The sequence below is a fragment of the Meles meles genome, chromosome 8 (assembly GCF_922984935.1).
Source record: "Meles meles chromosome 8, mMelMel3.1 paternal haplotype, whole genome shotgun sequence".
NCBI lineage: Eukaryota > Metazoa > Chordata > Mammalia > Carnivora > Mustelidae > Meles > Meles meles.
The window spans coordinates 94,246,132-94,268,086 of NC_060073.1; the positions used below are offsets into that span (position 1 = coordinate 94,246,132).

The 21,955-nt window shown below is 47.7% G+C and overlaps 1 protein-coding gene across 4 annotated transcripts in view; it reads right to left on the reverse strand.

The window, feature by feature from the left end:
- Window positions 1–2,994: 2,994 nt before the first annotated feature.
- The window catches only part of APLP2 (amyloid beta precursor like protein 2), an 84,318-nt gene continuing 65,357 nt past the window's right edge, over window positions 2,995–21,955 (reverse strand). For 2 of the 4 annotated variants that reach the window (XM_046014574.1, XM_046014572.1), the window contains 11 exons: window positions 20,991–21,121; window positions 19,747–19,821; window positions 18,161–18,319; window positions 17,119–17,247; window positions 13,462–13,561; window positions 11,784–11,936; window positions 10,201–10,236; window positions 7,081–7,166; window positions 6,318–6,392; window positions 5,832–5,987; window positions 2,995–4,515 (listed from right to left, as the gene is read on the reverse strand). In XM_046014574.1, the coding sequence (XP_045870530.1) occupies window positions 4,414–4,515; window positions 5,832–5,987; window positions 6,318–6,392; window positions 7,081–7,166; window positions 10,201–10,236; window positions 11,784–11,936; window positions 13,462–13,561; window positions 17,119–17,247; window positions 18,161–18,319; window positions 19,747–19,821; window positions 20,991–21,121 (1,202 nt within the window). In that variant the 3' untranslated portion in view covers window positions 2,995–4,413. The remainder of the gene's footprint in view (window positions 4,516–5,831; window positions 5,988–6,317; window positions 6,393–7,080; window positions 7,167–10,200; window positions 10,237–11,783; window positions 11,937–13,461; window positions 13,562–17,118; window positions 17,248–18,160; window positions 18,320–19,746; window positions 19,822–20,990; window positions 21,122–21,955) is intronic. The other 2 variants (XM_046014575.1, XM_046014573.1) reach the window with 1 other exon arrangement.

The following is a 21,955-nucleotide window of genomic DNA, read 5'->3' on the forward strand; positions in this document are numbered from 1 at the left end:
GACCTTGTGGTCATGCTTCAGCTGTGAAATGAGAGATGCCATGAGGGCCTTTCTAGTTCCTTCTGTCCATTTTCTCCATGTCCATCACTTCTAATGAGTGAGGTGAGACAGTTGCTTGAGAGGGAGCCTCTGGGTTTCCCCCCCATCTGAGAGACTCGTGGCCTCCTAATCAGTGTCTCCCAGTGTAAGGGTGTCAGTGTGACAGCAGGTGAAACCAGAGGAGACCGCCAGGACACCTGTGCTGGCTCTGAACTCAACTGCTGGGTTCAGATTTGTACCAGAGCAGACAGGGAAAAAGGAGGACCAAAGTCAGCTGGGAGCTGCTGGCTCCAGAGGCCGCCAAGGTGGGCAGGGCCACATTCCTCAGAAGGCAGAACTGAGTCACCAAGGCAGAAACCAGGCTATGAGTAAGTTTCTCTCGGTCCCCAAACAGAAGCCGGGGCCACCAGGGAGCGGAGTGGAGCTGGCCGAGGGTGAGGCCAGCTGGACAGTCCGGGCTGGACACACGCCTCATTGCCATGGGTGTTTCCTTTCAAAATGAAAAAACAGACTCTAGCTACCATATCTGGAGATCTGTATCAGTCCAAGATGAGGGAGGTATTCGAGCTCATTGCCAGCACATTTGAGTCTAACCCACCTGCCTCTTTACCAACCCTGTTTGGGCAACGGATGTGTAAAGGGAAACACGGCAATTTCACCCGCCCCAAACTCCCCGGGGCCCATCGCCAACAGGAGTGACAGCAACGGATCAGTCTTACTTGCTGACCAGCTGGATGGGTCCTAGTCGACTGGCACCAGCCTGTGGGGTGACCCCGGGGACCACTGTCCTCCAGGACCAACGTGCAGCGAGCCAGAGAATTACTGTAGCGCTGAGCTTGGATCTCTGCTCCATCCCTTAGCAGCCGAAAGACCTCAGCTCTCTCCAAGATAAGAATACCCGCGCTATAAAGGTTAAGACAATTAAAGGAGGCTGTGCCTGTAGAGCAGCTAGCAGATGGCAGGCCCAAAAATAAATGAAACTGGTCTGTTCGATCTGGAACCAGATAAGGAATGCTCCATCTACATTTTCCAGCTGATACTGCAGAAGGTCAAGTGACAGTATTTTGGAGATCACTCTGCTAGAAGCTCACTTCAGGAATTTAAAGTTTCGGGGCAACTGGGTGGCTCAGTGGGTTAAGCCTCTGCCTTTGGCTCAGGTCATGATCTGAGAGTCCTGGGATCGAGCCCCACATTGGGCTCTCTGCTCAGCAGGGAGCCTGCTTCCCCCTCTCTCTGCCTGCCTCTCTGCCTGCCTCTCTGCCTACTTGTGATCTCTGTCAAATAAAATCTTTTTCAAAAAAAAATTAAAAGTTTTGGGGCACCTGGGTGGCTCAGTTGGTTGGGTGGGCAACTGCCTTTGGCTCAGGTCATGATCTGAGAGTCCTGGGATTGAGCCCCACATTGGGGTCTCTGCTCAGCAGGGAGCCTGCTTCCCCCTCTGACCTTCCCCCTTCTCATGCTTGTTCTCTCTCTCTCTCAAATAAATAAAACCTTGAGGGGAAAAAAAAAAAAGAATTAGAAGTTTCAGGTTTTTTCATGGCTTTCCTGGCAGCAATCCGAGTAGTCAACAGAGGAGGAAGCAGCAGACAGGGAAGTGCCGATGGTTACAAAGCAGCAGCCTGTTCAATGAGTGTGTCCCACGGTGCTTCCCGGCCCAGGTTTGTAAGATACACGGTCATTATATTCGAGCATCCTAAGCAAGATGCATGCATCATACATGAACACACGGATGTTTACAGACATATATGCAATCTTCCCTTCATTGCACTGTGCATGTAAACCGGCATTATGCTCATCTGGGGTGAGGACTCTAACATTAGCTCCTGAGTTTACTCTCACACATGTAGCCAGGCACTAAAAATACTTAAAACACCAGTGGAAACCACCCCCAGACACAAAGCGCTGTAAGCAGAGGTCAGAGAAAAAAACCCTTCAGTGAGAAAACAGCACCTCCTAGTGGCAAGTCGTTAAAGAAACAGAAGTCAAGGCTGGAAATACCTCTCTGAAAATCCAGCCACAAACCCGACTCACTGTTTCCAGTTTCAAAAAAGAAGTCTCATATTAATATCAGTAACCCATATTCAATTTTGTTGGGCAAAAACGCTCCACTAACTTTCCCTCTTACTTTTTTAACTAACCATGATCAAATAAATGATTGCTACACATTTACAGGAAGTCAGTAACAGGAAGTCAATAGTAATTTAAAGAAAACTTTAAAAAGTGTCATGTGTAAACTCAGACTTGTCTTGGTGAAAAGGGATGTTAAGAGAAACAGTAAACTAAAGCGAGCAGCTCTTCTGAAATGTTAAACTTACAAAATTCACCAAAAAGCCTGCAAGATAAAAGCAAACTAAGCCTTCAGATTATAGACTGAAACTACATAGGAAATTTTGAAGAAAAAAATCAAAGTCCAACCAAATTAGCATTTTAGAAAACATGGTGGAGCAAATTAAAGGAAATAATAATGAAAGAATATTTCCCTTGGTTTTCATTTTTTTAAATATCTTTTTAAAAGATTACTTATTTATTTATTTGTCAGCAGAAGCAGAGAGAACTACAGGCAAAACAGGCAGAGCAGGCAGAGGGAGAAGCAGGCTCCCTGCTGAGCAAGGAGCCTGATGTGGGACTTGATCACAGGACCTTGGGATCATGACCTGAGCTGAAGGCAGACACTTATACGACTGAGCCACACAGGCGTCCCAGTTTTCATAATCTCTACACTCAACTTGGGGTTCACCACACTGACATCAAGAGTTACTCTACTGACTGAGCCTGCCAGGAGCCCCTCCCTTAGTTTTTATAAGTGAAAAAATGGAATTCAAGCATAAGAGCCAACTTGCTTGAGTGGCCAGATTTCTGTCCCTGTGGCACAGCTTGGAACCTTCTAGGGAGGGCAGAATGGTTACCGCGATCGCCATGGATTAACACCATGCCAATGAAAACAAGGAGTCTTGGTGGAAGTTAAAGTATTTATTGATGTGTTTCAACTGTACATTCTCCACAAATCAGATTAAGGAGTTTGTAGGTGAAGTTTATCTGTGCATAGTGGGAAGACACATGGATAAGGGAGGAGGGGAGAAGAGAGGAGAAAAAAAAAAAAAACCTAAAAAACAAAAAAACGGTCACAGGGCAATAGAAAAAAATACACCACAGGTTACCAGAACCTTCAGACTAAAATAAAGGAGAAGAAAGGAAAAACAGAAAAAAAAGAAAAACTGTGAGCATCATCAACTATACAAGCATCACAAAGACTCAGGTGAAGGAAACAAAATCTCCAAAGCTTTCCACAGTGTCTCCAGAGCATTTCGTGTACAATGTGGAATATGCTCCTCGCACATAAAGCCAGCCCCACACCTCTCCCCGGGTGGGGGGAGTGGGGAGGGCCGCCCAGTAGTGCAATCTTCTTGGAGCAGCTGGGAGGCAGCTGCTGGGCGGGGTGGCCAGGGAAGTCAGGATACAATGGGGAGGGACGAGGCTCAGTGCCTGGGGGTGGGGGGATGTCCAAAGAGGAAAAGACAGCACGTGTGGACGTGACTGGGAAGGGAAGTGAGTAGTAAAAAGCTACGGTCAGTCAACGGCAGACAGTGGAAGAACGTCCTATACAAACTACAGGCTAATTTCCATGGAAGAACTGGATTTAGAAGGAAAGCAATAGTGGCTGCCCTAATCTGTATATAGTAGGCTCCCTAAAAGCCGCCAAACACGATGCTTTCAGCCTCCTGGGTGACACCAAGGTGCCCAGCACTGGGAATACCAGACTTCCAAGAACCTGGTCCTCTGACACGATTTTGCGAGGGTCTCATGATGTGCTTGAATGGTCAATGACGGTTCCCGATCACATTTAGTTTCTGGACAACTTTCTGGAAGCTAGCTCATTGGAAAAGGGAATACTGCCTTAGTTGTTTCTTCTTCTTCTTTTTTTCCCCCCTAAGAAAAACCAGGACAGTGAATGAGCCTTAAACAGTGATTCATACAATGCAACTGGGACGGCCTGCACAGACAGTCTATCACTGAAAACCAACATTGTCCATTTACAGAGAGCATATGTGAGACAATACAATAGAAGTGGGATTTCCGATTAATTTAAAAAAAGAAAACTACATCAGTCAAATATCTGCAATAGATCTTTTTTTTTTTTCATTTCATTTAAGGTTTATATATCATATAGTTATATTAACATTTTTCACCCATTTAAAAGAATGGAAATTGTGATTCTACAGTAGTACTTTATAGTCTTAATGATCCAGGAGGTCCGAATGGAAGCTGGAATCCTCTGGGAGCAACTGCCGGGCAGGAGCCGCTCCCAAACGCCAGGCCTCCCTCTCCTGGCCCACCTGCAACGCCCGCTCCAACCGGCGCCGCGCTTCCTCCCACTTAGATCTGCATTTGCTCTAGGTATTTGTAGGTGGGGTTTTCGTAACCATGGTTCTGCATCTTGTTCAGGTGACGCTCTTCTGGAGTGAGCATTGGGTCAACCTGGAGGAATGAAGACAGAAGATCACCGCACTGTCCCAGAAGAGAACCACACGGGCTATTGGCAGACGGGAGCTGTGTGCTGTGCAGTCCCCCGGGAACCAAAATCTACCTGGTGTCCAACTGCCACTGCGCACAGCAAACCAGAGCTGGTGGCAAGGACACAGGAGGAGGAGGAGGAAGAAAAGTAGAGGGTCAAAGAGGCTGCTGAAACCTGTCCTAAAAGCCGAGTCTGAGCTGAAGAAAAGAGTGAACTGAATTTCCTAGCAGCACAGCACCAACCAAGTCTCAGCTGTGCCGCTAACTGTTCGGGACAGCCTCGGGGAGCGATCTCTGTAAAATAAAGACCGGGACCACATGATCGCTAGGGTCTTTTCCAGCTCAGAAATTCTACTACTAGGCAAGTATCCAGCGGAGGTGAAACCAAGTCACAAGTCACTAGGACACATGTCTGGACTGATTTTCCAGAGCACATCACATTCCTTACTTATTGTATTCATCTTCTGGAACTAAGAAATTTGGACATTCCCATCACTCACCTCAAAATGAGTTGTAAGCAGTTCTAATTATGAATCACCAGAAGACGGAACTGAAACGCTGTGCTCCGGCTCTGAATTTCCTGTTGCTTTTCCCCCCACTAAAAAAAAAGACTATTGGGATTGAGCCTGGGTGACTCAGTCAGTTAGGTGGCTGTCTTCAGCCCAGGTCATGATCCCAGGGTCCCGGGATCCAGCCCCGCATCAGGCTCCCTGCTCTGCGGGGGGCTCGGCTTCTCCCTCTCCCTCTGCCTGCCACTCTCCATGCTAACTTTCTCCCTCTGTCAAATAAATAAATAAAATCTTTTTTAAAAATGAAAATAAAAATTAAAAGACTCTTACTTTATTTCATACTTTGAACACTCAACTCACTCACTATTGCCACTCTTGCCTTATCTGTCATATACCTGGTTTGCTCCTCAAAAAAACCCCAAGTCAACAAAAACAAAAATTAAAGAAGGGTATCGACAGTCTTCATTCTCAAATACCTAAATATATCAGAAAGAATGAAACACCAAGGAAATCATCTGAAAAAAAGTTTTCACCCTCTGCACCAGAAAACACTCCTTTATGGTTTCCTCGCATTCACAGTCAAAGGCCCAAATTAATGTTAAAATGTGATAGGGACAACATAATTCAGTTGGGGTGGCCTTCCAAGACTTGACCTGATAACCAAGTGACTAATTTAACCCACGAAGCAGAGATGTTTGAATTCCATAACCCTCCCTGACAGCTCAGAGCCAACCATCACCAGCTCGGGGCACAGAAAGGCCTGCTGCTCACCTCCACGATCCCATGGCTGATGGTGCCATACTGTCTCTTCCTCAGCATCACCAGGCTGATGACGATGACCGTGGCAATGGCCACCGCGATGACCAACAGCCCAATGAGGGCGCTGCTGCTCAGACTGAAGTCCTCCCGCAGGGGCCCCACAGATTCCTACAGTAACAGGGCAGACGTGTGACAAGGTCTCGGTGACTCTGCACAGCAGGAGACACGCACTCCGGGAAGGCCAAGCTCCTGGAGAGTCGTGACTCTGAAAACTAAGGGAGCGCCAAGATCCTGCCTTCCAAGTAACCATCCCCATAAGGAGAACTCCCACTTTTCCCAATCTCCATGGAAATCCTAATTTTAGCTTTCTTATCCCAAAGTATGGAAAAATGGGGACAGGGGCCTTTGATAGCTTGAGACGCCAGGCATCTCTCCATTTTTCACTTGAAATGGAAAGAGCGAACCCCTGGCCGTTGGGTTCTGCAGCTGAACACGTACCGGCTCTGCCTCCAGGCCGCCAACCCTCTCGGCATTGAAGATCATTTCCTTAACGTCCAGAGTCTCGTCGATGACCTGAAACAGTATGAAGAGGTCAGCAACCGGGTGCACACGGACATTTAATACAAATGGAACCGCTTGTTTTCTACCCCATGTATTATCTGGCGGAGGGAAGTGGAGTCCTGAGGACACCCACTAACCAAGCAGTTTGTCACATTCTAGACCCACTCACCAAACCCCTCAAGGAGGAAGCAAGTGCGGACACAAGGTCACTGCGTCACAGCCGCCTCCTCGGGGACCTTCCCCTCCACTTCCCTTTAGGTAACCACCAAGGAGAGACGTTTCAGGACAGATTACCAAGAAAGCATATTTAAATATTGAACTCAGTTGAGGATAATCCAGAAAGTGCTCAGAGAATAGGAATAGTAGATACAAACCTAAAGCAACAAGTCGACTATATTCCAATTTCAAGTTACCGAGTCTCTGTACTCACTTGAAAACGGCCTCTCGTATTTTAGCCCTATCTGTAGGTGCAAATCTATAGCAACAGATGAGTACTGCCAGAAAGTGATTCTTTATCCCTTCTCATACCCAGATGCTCAACACCAAACTGATGTGTGGGAGCAGCTGGAGCCGACCCATCTTCTACCACACGGAAAAGGAACACATGGAGCTTCATCTGGGAAGCGTCGAGAACAATGCCACTCATGCTGATTCGTCTCAAAATTACAACAGGGCAGGGCAGAAGGGAGAAATGGCTCACCATATTTTCATCCACTTTATTCTTACTGTTAATCACTTTCTCCTCAGCACCGATCAGTCCTCCATCCTGCTCTCCCACTCCAGATCCTGTGTTGGAGAGAGATCACAGCACAGTGTTTCCCAGGCTGGGCTGGCCTCGTGCCAACCTCACGGCAGCAGCAGATCCCCTCCTGAGGGCCGGGGAGCCCTCCCTGATCACTTCCCCACCCTCACTGCCCACCCCGGCTACACGATATGCTACTTTATTCCCATCTGTGGGGATGCACTGTGCTCTGTAAGGATGAATGGTACAGGCGTTTTCCAGAGGACCGATGGGTATAATGGAGGAGGAGAGTGCTTACTTATATCCAGCTTGGAAAAGTGGAATGCCAGCCTTCAGAAGCGAGTATTTATTGCAAGGAAAACAGAAGTGGAGTCCGAAGGCATTCTAACCCTCATGTGATATTACCAAGCGCCTGTTATCCCACGACCTGGTGCTTCCACACCCTGGGCTCCCTCTGCACAGAGGCACCATCGTAAGCAATGAATCTGCACGTCTGCCTCGAGCGTCCTATTTTATTCCACAGGCAATTCTTTCCGCCTGAGATACCCTCCTTGTCTGACCTCAAACACTTCCTGTTTGTCCTCCGAGCTACAGCTTCTCTTGGGAGACATTCCCAGCTTGCGGCACTTAAAATCCTTGTTTATCCTCATTCGTTGTCCTCTGTGTCTCCCACTAGCCTGTCGCCCTCTGAGGGCTTAGATCACAGATGTCCCACCTTCAGTGGGGATCAGAGAAGGAACAGGAAGGAAGCGTTCCACAGACAGGGAGAATTCTAAACACGAGGGTGGAAGGTACCTTTCCGTATATGGAGCAAGACTAGCCACACTCCTCTTGCCAAGGTCAGACGTCGCCTGAGCCAATGTCACCTGTGCGTGGCACCCCGAATGACAGTATGTGAAGACGTGGCGTGACAAGCCAGCACAAACCCAGGCAAAGAAGAACGGACAAGCATCCTCCTTACTTCCAGCTCCAAAAAGCATGGGACTCCTAGCCATCCTCCCAGTTTTTCGTGAACAGTAAGATCCACCAATGTATATAAAATGTCTGTGATCTGAGCCTTCTATAGAGAGACCCCCTGCCAGCACACCCAGCATTCTAAGGGGGCAACGTGCATGTGACGACGACTCACACCACAGGACGTGCGGAGCACTGCTGTCCCTGGGCCCAGACACAGCCAAGCCTTCCAGCTCACAACCGCACTCGCTCTTGCCGTGGGGTCATGAGTAATAGCTATCCCGGGCACCGATCACGCGGGCTTGCTACTGTGTTCACTCATGACAAGGCAGCCAAAAATAATGCCGGTTTTTCCTAAAGCTTTCACTTCAAAGAGGAATTTCACAACTCGATTCTAGGGTGAGCTAAATCAGGGCTGGCTTTTGTAGTCTCAAAATGCCACTGCAACGGTATTACCGCCCGCCTACTACTTGAGAAAGAGGAATCTGGAGAGGTGCTGTCTCAGCAAGGATGCGGACCAGTAAGCCTAGTAAACTCTAATCCTTCCGTCGCTCCCTCTCTCCTCCACCAGATTTTAAAGGTCACAGGGCAAGATCCTGTTTGAAAAGCAACATGGTACTGAACCAACTAATTTCAAGTTCTACTACTAGTCTAGACCATTCTCAGACTCCTCTGGTGGCATAACCCACAGGTTTTCTTAAACACTGACCAAAACCACTTTGATTTTCTAGAAGGGATGAATAAGTGACATTAAGAGAACAAAAACTCATGTTTAAATTATTCCAGCTAATAACAACTGAGGTATGAGGACGAAAGCCAGGTAAACTAGGAAATTCATCTCTAGCTACAAATATCTAGGATGTACTGTTCAGAGGAAAGGGAACACAGTCATGTCCAAGAAGAGGCATATTCAAGTAGAACCAAATCAGGTATTTACATGTATTTACATGTAAGTGATTTTTACAAGATTTTTATAAGATTTGAGCTGCACACTCATGTTCTTTTACAAGATTTGAACTGCACTCTCATGTTCTGAGGAACATGTGGCAAAAACCACAACATCAAATTCCTCGGGAACACTGCTCGGTCCAACCACAGTCTGCCAGAGCCAGAAGACAGGGCTCATAAAACACACCCTAAGAACACGCTGACCCTAGGACGGCAGACTACCCAACAACCCGGGGAAATTCGGCAACACTTTATGGAACAGAAACGCATGGGCTTTGAAGACAAAGCAGCTGGGTTCAAATCTGAATTCCTCCTTTTCTCAAAGTCATGAGTCTGAGCAAATCCTGCAGCCTGAGGCTTCTTCAACACCCGACCAGTCAGAGAGAGCTAAAACCCGACCAGTCAGAGAGAGCTAAAATGCTCAGTGCGTTAAATGAGAGCAAGCACGTGAGGCCCTCAGAGTGGTGCCTATGGAGTCCTAGCCCGTTCTGAAGTTTGGACGCTCACTACCGCGCAGCAAGAATTCACTTGTCACAACCTGTTCCGTCCACTAGCTTCTGAGCTTTTGAGGATAGCTACAACTCCGGACTGAAGACATGTGGGCATCAACAAAGGACCAGGTACAATGAAAAGGAAAGGGAAAGATGTAGTGGGAGCAGCAGACTTGCGGGGGTGCTGGGCGGGAAAGAGGTCAAAGAAAACGACTGTCTACCTGCCCCTAAATCAAGCACATTTTAATTGTTTAAAAAGATTATTTTTTTAAGTAAACTCTACACCCAATGTGGGGCTCGAACTCCCAACCCGAAGATCGAGAGTCACGGGCTCTACTGACTGAGCCAGCCAGGCGCACGCAGCGTTATTTTCAAATATAGGAGCAATTCCGGCCAACCTGTTTAAACTGAATATGGCATTTAAAAATCTACCCAGATAAAAATGTTTCACAGAAGCATCTGTATTCTCTGGGCATCCAGAAGGAAAGTTTAGGATGGCACCTTTTCACCAACACCACTGACACGTGGGGGACGCAGGGCTCTCTGGCTCCATTCCTAGCCACGCCTGAAGAAATGAGGTGGGAAGATCTCGGGTGATGGTATGACACAGAAAATGAAACTCCCGACACATGGGGGAAGTGAAGAGGGATGAGGTCTTTAAAGGTAACATCTTTGACAGACCAACCTTTTTTCATTGGGTGGTACAACTCCGGCTGAGTGTCTAGCAGAAAGGAAAACAATAAAAAAAAAAAAAAAAAATAGCACAAAAAGGAGATTAAGAAAGAAAATGGCTTCTTTCAAAATTCCTATCTTAGAATTTCTCTGTAACGTGAACAGAAAGTATGCTTCCTTAAGGATATGCCTGAAACACCCCACAAACAAACCAGCAGGTAAGAGCCACAGCATATGGACTGGAAGGCAGGAGAGAAAGAACAGGTCTGCCTTGGGTCTTTGGGGGGAAATTTTCTGGGAGAGTCCCAAATTCTTCAGCTGAGCCCACACAGTTATTTTTCTTAGGAAATAATAAAGTCAGTATCAACCGTGGCTTTCTGACAAGGGGATAAGGTCCTAGTTCAGCCCTTCAGACCTGTGTGAGATGCCCCGGCCCGGAACAAGGTGTGTGAGCACGGCCAACCTACAGGCCCACAGAAGTCCGGCGTTGGGAACGGCAGGTTTTAGGAACGAAGTGGTATCTCTTTATGTCTCTGGCTCCTTTCTCAGATTCTGTCTGAGTACCGCAAGGTCACCCACACTGAGCTGGCGCTTCTGGGGTAATTGGTTCAGAAGGCATTCGATTAAGGTCTGAAGGCCAAGCTGGATGCTTCCCATGGTCCCCATTCAGCAGGCGTCTGGCCTGCACTGCTCTATCTGACCAGGGGCAGCTGACTATACCCAGGACTGCAGGAGCTCAGATCCTTACTCTCCCCCTAACAAGCTACATGACCCTGGACAGACACTTAACTTCTTTACATCCTGGAATGCCCAAATGAAGACAGTCCCAGGACCTACGTCCAGGGGCTTTCTTGAGGATTCAAGGAGAGCAGCCGGGCACCAGGAGTATGATAAGGACTCCATGGTTGTGGCCACGATTTTCCCCATCACCCCCATTAGGAGTTAGAGCAGCAGACAAAAAAATAGAAACTGATTCCACACCCTGGTCTCAGGACACCTGGCTCAGCAGCTTGTTTATTTCTGGTGCAGACCCACAGCTTTTAAAGATCCTTTCAGACACTGAGAACCAGCAAGGGAATAGAAGGAAGCATGCCAGACCGGGAGTCACAGCGACAGGACTTCTGATCCCGCCCAACACCCCCCGCTCCGCCCCCAATACCAGAGGTGTCACCTTGAACAAGTCAAGCCTCCTCTGTGGCCTCTCCATGGCCTGCCCCCCCCCACTTGTTATGAAAAGCTGATGACCTCACATAACACGGAAGTGCTATTTCAGCAGCAGAGTGAGGTCCACGTGCAAGGAGTCACACACTCTGGTGGCAGCTGACAGGACCAGGAGAAAAAGAGGGTTTCACACAAACCATCTATGAAGTGCGAGAACTACTACTAACCTCATGGGGATCCTGAAGCCAACCACCTGAAGGCCCCCAGCATGGTGCCCGCACACAGTAGACGCTCGGGGAATCCAGTTTCCTTTTCCCTGTCCAGCCATCCCACCAGGTTCCAAAACGCTCCCTTCAACTTTCTAACCAGGCGCCACGCCCTGCCTAGGCCAGCCCCGCCAGCAAGTCTGGCCGCCAACCGTGAGATCATACACACCTTCGTTCTCAGGTAAGGACGGGAAGGGATGGAAGGGATGAAATGGCGGGATCTCCTCGCTCTCTTCGGAGCTCACCCGGACGTCCACGGGGGTCTCGGAGATGGAGGCAGTGAACTGGTCCATGTCCGCACGCTGCTCTTGAAGCAGCTCGTCTGACAAAGACAGACACGGCAGCGAGTGGCTTTCAGAAACACCGCCAGTGTGAACGAGGCTAAGTTGGGTCATTCTGCTGAAGGGAGCATCTCGCCAGCTCACGAGGCAGCAGACAACTCCCTCCTACCTACAACGCCGATTCTGTACCACCGCAGAACCCCAGCACCAGGAGCCCAGTGCCCCCCATCCCTGGCACGCCCCTGTCCTCTAGGAACTCACTCTGGGGCTCAGTGGTTTCTTCCCACAGCAGAGATCAGATGCATCCATAGGCCATGACCCCCAAATCTGTACCTCCAATTTACTGCCCTGACCTCTGGCTCATCGGCCAGCCTCCCTTACACCCACACTTATGTCAAGCAGCAACCTCTGTTTTCTCCTGTAGAAAGAGAACGCTTTTCCTCAGTGAAGGGGGCGCTACTGTCCACGCTGCTGCTGACAGCAGAAGCCTCGGCCCTGCCCTCGGTGCTTCCTGTCCCTCTGCCCGGCACCCGAGCCAGCAGCACACCGGGCTCACCCCTCCTCGGCCACGTGCCCTACAGAGCCGGCTCTTTATTTCCTCCAGGACCATCACAGTGCCTACTACCTCATTTCTCGCCTGGATGTTTACAATGGCTTCCTGGCAGGTTTGTCATTTTAATACCACGCAGCAGCCGATGATTTTTTTTTTAATTCCTCCTCTTTTTTAAAGCATAATACAGATCTAGTCATTACCTAGTTTAAAACCCTCTAAAGGCTGTTATCGTAGAATAAAACCCAAACTCCTTAATTTTGCCAAAATCTCTGCAAACCGGCCTCTGCCAACTTCTTTAGCCCCCTTTCTCCCTCAGGGTTCCAGCCACACCGATCTACTCAAACGTGTCCACGTGACTAAAGCTTCGGGCAGCTGCAGGCGTCATTCCTCCTCTCGCCGTGTGTTCTCCCCCTCGTGATCTTTGCGCAGGAGGCTTTCTCGTCATGTGGATCCCAGGCTACCGTGCTGACTCGGCCTCCCTGACGACCCCGCTACTCTCCGCCACTCCACCCTGTTCTACCCCCCACGTGGCACTCCCTGTCTTGTTTTCCTGAGTCCCCTACTGTAACATGACCTCCAGGACAGACTGACTGCTGTCTGTGACACACAGGAGACAATGTATCTGCCAAATAAATGAAGAAGATGAAGAGCAGAAGAGCGTGGGGAAGTGAGAACATGTGTAAAGCAGGTGCCTTAACTGCATCAGCAATTAAGGAGGAAAAGGGCAACAGGAAGCTCCCCAGGTCCCCTGCAATTTCACACCTTGGAGTTTTTCTTCCGGTCACAAAGTCAAGGTCAAGAAACTCAAGGCTTGTGGCTCCCATCCAGTGTATCTGTCCTGGGTTACTCCCTGACCATGCCGCGTAAGCTCCAGTGAATTCGACACTTAAACCCCGGTGTGCTAATGCCTGGCTTCCCGGCTCTGGCTGCCCTGATTTCTCTCATCTTGCACTGTTGACACCCCGAGCCTCGGCCGAAGTCCTAGTGGACCTCGAGACAAACCCAGCACCCACCAATTTCCTCTTGGATTTCTTGGGCTACGTAAGGTACTTTGTAGAGCAGGGAGAGGCTCTGGTTCCTTCTCTCTTCAATCACGTGGAGATGTGTCATCACCTGGAGGGACAGAACGGCAGAGAGGCCCTGTGACCAACAGAGCCAGGCCCAGAGCAAACTTGGCAGACGCTCACTTCCACAAAGATCGGCTGAAAACGTGTATTCTCTACAAAGCCCAGCAAAGCAGCTGGCCAGAGGAAATGCATCCATCCCCGCCCTGATTTACTGACCCCTACAGTGCAACAGTCCCCTCTGCCGGGCCTATGTTCCAAGACCTGCACTGGACGCCTGAAACTGCAGACAGTACCAACCCCCATGTACACTGGGTTTTCTTCCAATGCATACATACCTAGGACATAACTCAATTTATAAACTAGGCACAATAAAAAATAACCAACAATAAAATAGAACAATCATACTATAATAAAAGAGATTTAATGTGCTCTCTCTCAAAATACCTTCTTGCACTGTTACCCTTCTTCTTGTGATGATGTGAGGAAACGCTATGTGAGGAGGTGACCTGAGGGGAATGACAGAGGCCCTGTGACATAAAGTTAGGCTCCTACTGACCTCCTGATGGTAAGGGGTGGCGGGGGGGGGGGGGAGGTGGCGGGGATAATTTGCTTCTGGGCTGCAGCTGACTGCAGGTAACTAAGACTACAGACAGTGAAGCCTCAAACTGGGGGGCGGCATGCTGCCGTAGAAGAGTATGTTTAGACTGTATGTAATACCCCTTGGCGATCTGAGAATTCATCCAGAGAATGCTTGGAGTTAAAAGAAAATATATTTAAAAATTTCCACTAGGCAGTTATTGATTTGATTTTTATACAAGGCACTTAGTAACTGTACTAATCGAGAGTAAAAAGCACCCTTATACGACGCCGGATACTCAGTAAGGTTTTGCTGAGTGACAGATGGAGGGAGTCCATTTTTACCACCGGTCAGATTGGATGGGGTAAAAAGAGAATGAAATCATGAGCTGGAAAGTAGATCTTCATGGAGAGGGGGCCATTCATGGATTTGCTTAGTGAAGTAATTGCTTGAAATGATTATGATGGTGGATAACAGAACAAGTTTATTCACATTTAACTGAATTAGTTAGTCCTTCCAAAATTTACGCCAAGGTAACAAGTAAACCTGATTTTTAGGGGGTGATAAAGACTTACTTACAACAGTTCTAGGTTGTTCATGATTTTTAAAAAAGGAAAAAAACCATCAAAAATGGTCATTTACTCTTAAAGCTTTTCTTCGGGTGGAAATGAAAGGTAACCTGGGCTAACATCCACCAGAAGGCCACAGTGAGGCTTTGTGTTCATAGCTCACGCAAGCTGATGCAATTCAGGATGGTTACACTTGCAGTTACTATGCTCGTCCTAAAGAGGGCACTATAAGCCTATGGCTTAATTAATGGGCTTGAAGCCATTAGTATGGTCAACATGGAAAAAAAAATTAAATGGAAAGATGCTTTTATTGTAGATTGATGTCTCTCTGACCTTTAAAAGCAGGGATGAAAGCAATTTAATTTTATATTTGCCATTCTTTCAATCAAGTAAATTGATGGGAAAGCACAAGAGTAAGTGCCTTAGAAAATGCAAATGGAAAGTGAAAATGCACCACCCACAGTCTTTGCGAGCGTGTGCATGCTGTCATACTTCCCATGAATTACAGAGCCATTTGATTGAGGACGGTTCTTGTGCCCCCAGGAGAACACGAGCCACAGCGTGGAATACAGGATACCCGTGTCTTCCTGGTGAGCCCTGAGCTACAGTATGCGGGTTAGGAGCACCAGACCACTCACAGCCCAGACGGAACACGTAACTGGCTGAAGATATTCAGCATTTTCTAAAGTGTAGGGAACAGGGAACATGCAAAAGTTTGTGTAGTTCAACAACCAAGTTCTACTAGAACTAAGGGCTTAGAGCACAGAGCAAATACCACAGAGGAAGAGCAGGGTTTTCCCCGGGATCTGCTAAGAAGGGAGGGCGTTCTACTCCCCACACCATCTGCTGTGGCACTGTGAGCTGCCGGCAGACAACTCCTTCCCTAGTTGTTAATATGCTGATCAAGGTCTCTCCTTTCCTTCTTCTCTCACACCATATAAAAATGGCTCTTCCATAAATACTACATGATAATCTAGTTTTCCCACCAAAAAAACCTGGGGGCGGGGGGAGAGCCATGTTTTTTGTTTCTGTTTTTCTTGTTTGTTTTCAAAAAACCAAGCAGACCTGAAATCTAGCCCCTGTCAAGGTGGATGCATTGTTCCACCTACACTTCCTGGAAGCTACTCCAGGACTCGGCCTTCTCTCTTACTCCACCCAGCTCAAAGCAAAGCCTTGAGCTCCAGGTCCATGCCAGATACCTCCCGGGGTCCCCAGAGCCATCCCTGTCCACATTCTCCCACTCTTCTCGTTCCTCCATACATCCAGCTTCTGGAGTTAACTCTGTATGTTTAAGGGTAGTTCTTCATCTTCACGGCTACTGTAATTAATACTACACACTGATGGTGAGTTGCTCAAGGGTACCGGCGAGATTCCATTCTGCAAGGTCAGATGCTAGCACAGGGTCTGGCATGTGGACAGCAGGCTCTCCAACTTCTGAACCAAGGGAGCAGCCACCGCGGTTGCAAGACTTCTGGGCTGACTGCCTTGCAACCGTAATACAGACTCGGCAAGAGGCTGGGAGGGGAGTCTCTGGGGAGATGGGCAAGTCCCCTCGGCTAAGTGCATCCCATGGACACTGGGCAGTCAGCACAGCACTCGATTTAAAATACGGGAGGAGGTGGGGCGCCTGGGTGGCTCAGTGGGTTAAGGCCTCTGCCTTCAGCTCAGGTCATGATCCCAGGGTCCTGGGATTGAGCCCCACATCGGGCTCTCTGCTCAGCAGGGAGCCTGCTTCCTCCAATCTCTCTCTCTGCCTACTTGTGATTTCTATCTGTCAAGTAAATAAATAAAAATCTTTTGGAAAAAAATAAAATAAAATACGGGAGGAAATTAAGTAAGATCAGTTGTGTCACAACAAGGCCCTCTAGAAAACCAATAACTGGCTAAGCTATTAGACTTGCTGGTTTACAGGGAAGCCAGCAGACTTGCAGGCCAGGCTTCTTTTCTACAAACACAAGAAGAGTAAAACACAAATTAACGGACGATACTGAAATTAAGAGGATCCAGAAACAAATCTCTCCAGATCACTGTAAAGGAAAGTTGGACCCCGCATGGGACAAAGCCCAGGAATGTACCACTGTCTGTCTCAACTAAAACTCATGTACAAAACAAACAAAACAATTTTTTAGAATTACTTGATATAGTTGCATATATCCATTCATTCGGATGAATGGATAGATGCAAACTATGTATCATTCAGATATGTAGTTTCAAATATTCATTCATTCATTATCTAAAATCAGAAATAAACAGGTATAAAAAAGACTGAAAAACTGACTTAGCTCTTCAATATAATCATGCATTCCTAAACTTCCAGAAACTCTTTTAAGTAGAAATAACCTAAGAGAAGAAAGTACGGAAAAGGTATTTTTACTATCAGCACCGCCCGACCACTGGTCAAAGCAGTCTCCCCACTAGAGACGCTCCCACCGCAATTTCTACTCTGTCTAGTTGTACCTGGGATTTCATCTGGGCTGCCTTTTCTGGGTCAACAGCCAACACATGCTGGTAATGACGGATGGTATGCAGGCGATCTTTGTTCTCGGCGCGGACGTAACGCCGCAAGGCCTGGAGAATGCGATGAGGCTGCAAGAGAGAACAGTAGTTTAAAGATCCAGACACTACAGAATGAAAACAGGCAGGAAAGCAAAGCTTAAAAACACTCACCTAAGAATGTAAAGTCCAGTCAGGCATAAGGATGAAAGCTGTGCTTTTTAAAGCTTTTAGCTTACCCAGTACCAAGAAACTACCTTTCCACAGAAAGTACCAAAAACTAAGTTCCAAAGTTATACTGGTTTCTTAACTAACAGTGTTTTCCAGAATCTCTAGCCCACTCTCCCACTCAATCTCTCCTCTTTCCTGGGTTTAAGCGTCTGACACCTTAATTACAAGGTCGGCAGCCCCTGTGTCACCCACAAAGACTCTACTTGCTCACTTAAGAAGGACACCAATTAAAAAAAAAAATTTAAAAAAAAAGAAGAAGAAGAAGAAGGATATCAATATCCTACTTTCCAGTACTTTCCATGCCCCCAAAGCACGGTACATTAGAGTTAAGGGATAAAGAAGCATGAGGCCACCAGCACAAAGGGCTTCGACAAAAGTTCCTTTACCCCTTTGCTCATAATCTTATTTAGAACAGAGTGAGCGCCAAAGCTTTGAAAGGCAGGTTTTTATTCTTTGAAAGTAAAGCTACTATAAAATTCAATAAATGAGTAAGTACCAACCAGTATCGTGAGGTCAGACATTCCTTATCACAAGCGGCACACACAAGCAGAAAGTGTGATACTCCAGTGACCTAAGCACATACCAGAATGTGATACCTCTTTCTCCCTGCTCCGCTTTCCTTACCTCCTCCAGCTTCGCCGGAACTCATCATAGAAATGCGATCATTTTGCTGATCCGTGTATCATCATCTGTCGGTTCTACATGTGGCCTACACTAGAGCCGGCAACCCCGAGGACAGCACTCGTCAGTGACCACTGCACTGCACACCACTCACCCGCGGCGGGTCGGACTGCAAGGCGGCGAGGTAATTCTCCAGAGCCATTCGGCGGCGGTCATTCAGCATGGCTTCCACTCGAGCCAGGTGGGTTTCCACCAGCTGCTGCTTCTCGCTGGCTGCCTCTTTCTCCAAGGCTTTCACCATAGCTTGGAAGTGCTAAACCGAGAAAGCAGGAATGGCATGTAATTCATGGCGCCTGGAGGAAGTCTAAGCAAACAGCCTGAGCCCCCAATGCTCCTCTCCTCGCCCAGAGCCTGTGCAAGTCGGTAAGAGGGTCAGAGGACTGGAGCAAGGGTAAGATCCAAGTACATTCTGACTGTTGTCAGAAAAATCACGTCCTTATCCAATGAGAGCATGTTCAATCTGAGCATCGGAGTCTGAATTAGCACTTCCGTCGCTGAAATCACCAGTGTTGTAAGACCAGTGTGGGCTTTCTCAATGTGCCCTGCAAGAGGAATGCTATCCTTTGCACACTACGACCAAGGTGCCCAACTTCCAAATCCTGAGACACAGACCAACGGGAGCTAGAATTTGAAACATATCCCAACAGCGTGGTAGGTTATGCTGAGTCATTCACATCGAAGTCCTGAAGGGCAAGTTGTCTGTGAAGTACCTGGCCAAGCTTGAAAGTAAAGTTTGAAGGCCGTGGAACTAAATTTCTCTGCATAGGATGCACTGGCTATGTAGAAATTAACACTCTCAGATTTTCAGAGTGATTGATAAAAAAGAAAAAGTGTCCCAATAAAGTCTTAACATCTCGAGAAGCTAGACTTCAGTGAATCATAAACACAAACTGATTTAAAATGCAACCTGCTTTATGAAACCCAAATCAGTCATAAATTGCTATCCCTATTCCTAGCGACACTCTCTTCTATTCAAGGGGCACCCAGCTGCTGCTAAGACTCTAATGTTACATTCTTGCAAAGTTAGAAGATGGACTGGTACCTCAGAGTGTCTTACTGTCTATCTTTTGAATTTTGAAGAAGTCTGCAAAAACAGAATTCAGGGGGCGCCTGAGTGGCTCACCCGGCTCAGTGTCAGACTCTTGGTCTTGGCTCAGGTCACAATCTCACGGGTCTTGAGATCGAGCCCCTACCCATGCACCCACCCTTGGGCTCTGGAAAGAGGAAAATCCCTCTGCCCCTCCCCCAACTCATACACACTCATGATCATGCACACACACGCTCTCTCTCTCAAATAAATAAATCTTTGAGAGAGAGAGGGAAAAAAAAAAGAATTCAGTACTGCTGAAAAACAAGTCACAGCCTAAGAATGAAGATGACTGAGGATTTTTGCCAGGAGAGCAGAATTAACAAACAGAGGCAGCTAAGGTTGCTTCCTGGCATGAATTAGGTGTGTTCTGGTTGGTTTACTTTGCTTCTACCACAGGTGATCAGTTCTAGAGAATGCCAGTTTGGAGGTGAGAATTAAAAAAAAAAAAAAAAAAAGGCCACTTAAAACGTCCCTGTAACATAAGCTCTTGACTGAGAGACAGTGTCAAACTCTAATTTCCAGGGTGTCTGGCTCTGACCAGGTTTCAGAGGGCCAGGCTGCAGGCTCTGTCCCTAGAGAACGCATCCTACCTGAATGAGAGTCTGCCTCTCTGCTTTCGGGAGGTTCTTGGCCTGAAGCTCAGCCTCTTCCCATTCCTTCTTTACCTAGAACAAAGGTCAAAGCCACTATCACCAGAGAATCATCTCTGAAACAATCCCCCCGTTTTCTAACACCACCACCAGGGCCTGAAATCTAATATAGGAAACTGCACCATATGACCCCTCACGAGCTCAGGGCTGTTCAAGCTTGTTCACAGAATTACTGTCTCAGAAGCTCCCGGACCACGACCATCCCCAAACAGAGCCTCAACTCCATGACCTCCCTGTTCTAGATAACCCCAGGCAAGTTATTAGCCTCCTCACAAATGTAAAAAAAAATGGGGGTGAGCGCCATGTTTTATCCTACTTCTCAGAACAGTTGTGGATAAAAGAAAACAACATTTCCTGAAGTATAAGCCGGCACAGGTGACGTGTGAGCTTTTAGGCAGTATTCTGACCTAACAAGAAGTTCTTTTCATTTTCTTTGTCTTCCTAAGTAACTCCAGGAGAGATCTGCACTGCGGTGCTCCACGTTGCTCTAACTTACAGCCCTTTTAAGAAAGCATCCTGAGGGGCACCTGGGTGCCTCAGTTGGTTAAGCGCCTGCCGCAGGGTCCTGGGATCGAGCCCTGAGTCAGGCGTCTTGCTCAGTGGGGAACCTGCTTCTCCCTCTCCCTCTGCTGCTCCCCCTACTTGTGCGCGCGCACATGCTCTCTCCCCCTCTCTCCTCTCTTGCTGCCAAATAAATAGATAAAATCTTAAAAAAAAAAAAAAAAAAGCATCCTGAGACTCAGAAGCTTCAGCAGGCAACAAGCATCCAGCTAAAGTATGTTAATTCAGGTTTGCTCTCATCTATTTTTACAGGTACCTGTTCTAATGGCAAAAGACCCTAGCTTTCTATTCACAATAGTTAAATAGTTTCCCTCCTTAAAATAAAAAAAAAAAATTAAAAGCTAGCTCATAGCAAAGAAAAATAACAAGGATGTTATAACCTATAATGTTATAGGAAGTGCTCCATGGAGTCTGAACACGATATGCACTCAGAGAGTAATTATATTATCAGTTGGGGGGGGTGCTGGACTTACCCAGAAGAGGGCCCTGCTAACCTCTCACACCTTATCTATCCTAACACAGCATGACCATCTGGGGGGGGATGGCGTCCCTTTTCTTCAATGATGAAAACCCTATTACCCAACACCAAACACCAGGAGCATAAGTGAAGTGCCAAGCTTTACCCTGTCCATCCGGTTGCGGTGCCGTATTTCCAGCTGCTCCTTAGCCTTCTGGAAGCGGGCATGCTCATTATCATCTGCAGAGGTCTCGAAATACACATCAACATCATTGGTTGGCAGAGGAGTTGGGGGAACTGAAACGAAATGACAAGAGGGGTTCCCTTTGGGGGTCAGGCCCAACATGGAAAGCGCGTTGGGCTCTAGGAAGAAGGCCGAGCAGAGCATCTGCATGACGACCTAGCTGGCCTTGCACTGTGCTCCCAGGACATGGTGCTCCTGTCTGCCAAGACTTCACTTGGTCAGATCACAGTGCTCCATCTTCCTCACATGACATTCGGCCACCAGGCCAGTCCGTGTCCCCTGCTATCTTTGGCACCAGCCAGGCACCTACTTAGGACTTCAGGGGAAGAAAAAGAAATCCTCTATACCTTCCCACAGTTCCTAAAATCATAAAAGCTAAACTCTAATCATTTACTGCTGTCACTGATGGCTTCTGGCCATAGACAAGGGCAGGTATCAGACCTGCAAAGGCACCTCCCCCAAATTCTCCATTCTGAAAGGAACTTTGGTGCCGAATGGTGTTTGCACAGAGACTGCGTAGAGGAAGTCCAAGCAGCTTAGCTCTAATGTTTTAGTTACAAACACGACTGAAGAAGTCTTAGCCCCATCCCCAACACCAGGGATAAGAGGGACAACACTAAGTTGCTGTATTTGACAAGGACGCACCACAGAGTGCGAAGATACTTTGGGCCTGGTAAGGCCATGGCACTCACTGGCCTTACCAGGTCACTGCCCAAGAGCAAACCGTTAGAAAACACACTCCTCCTTGCTGGTCAAGCATTAAGGGCTTACTGGCCCCAGGCAAGTGAAGAGCTGCACAAGGGAGCGGAACCTTATGAAGGAAAGGTTTGAGATGACAAGTTTACCTGCCTGACCCCTTGAGAAATACTTATGAAAACTGGGACTAG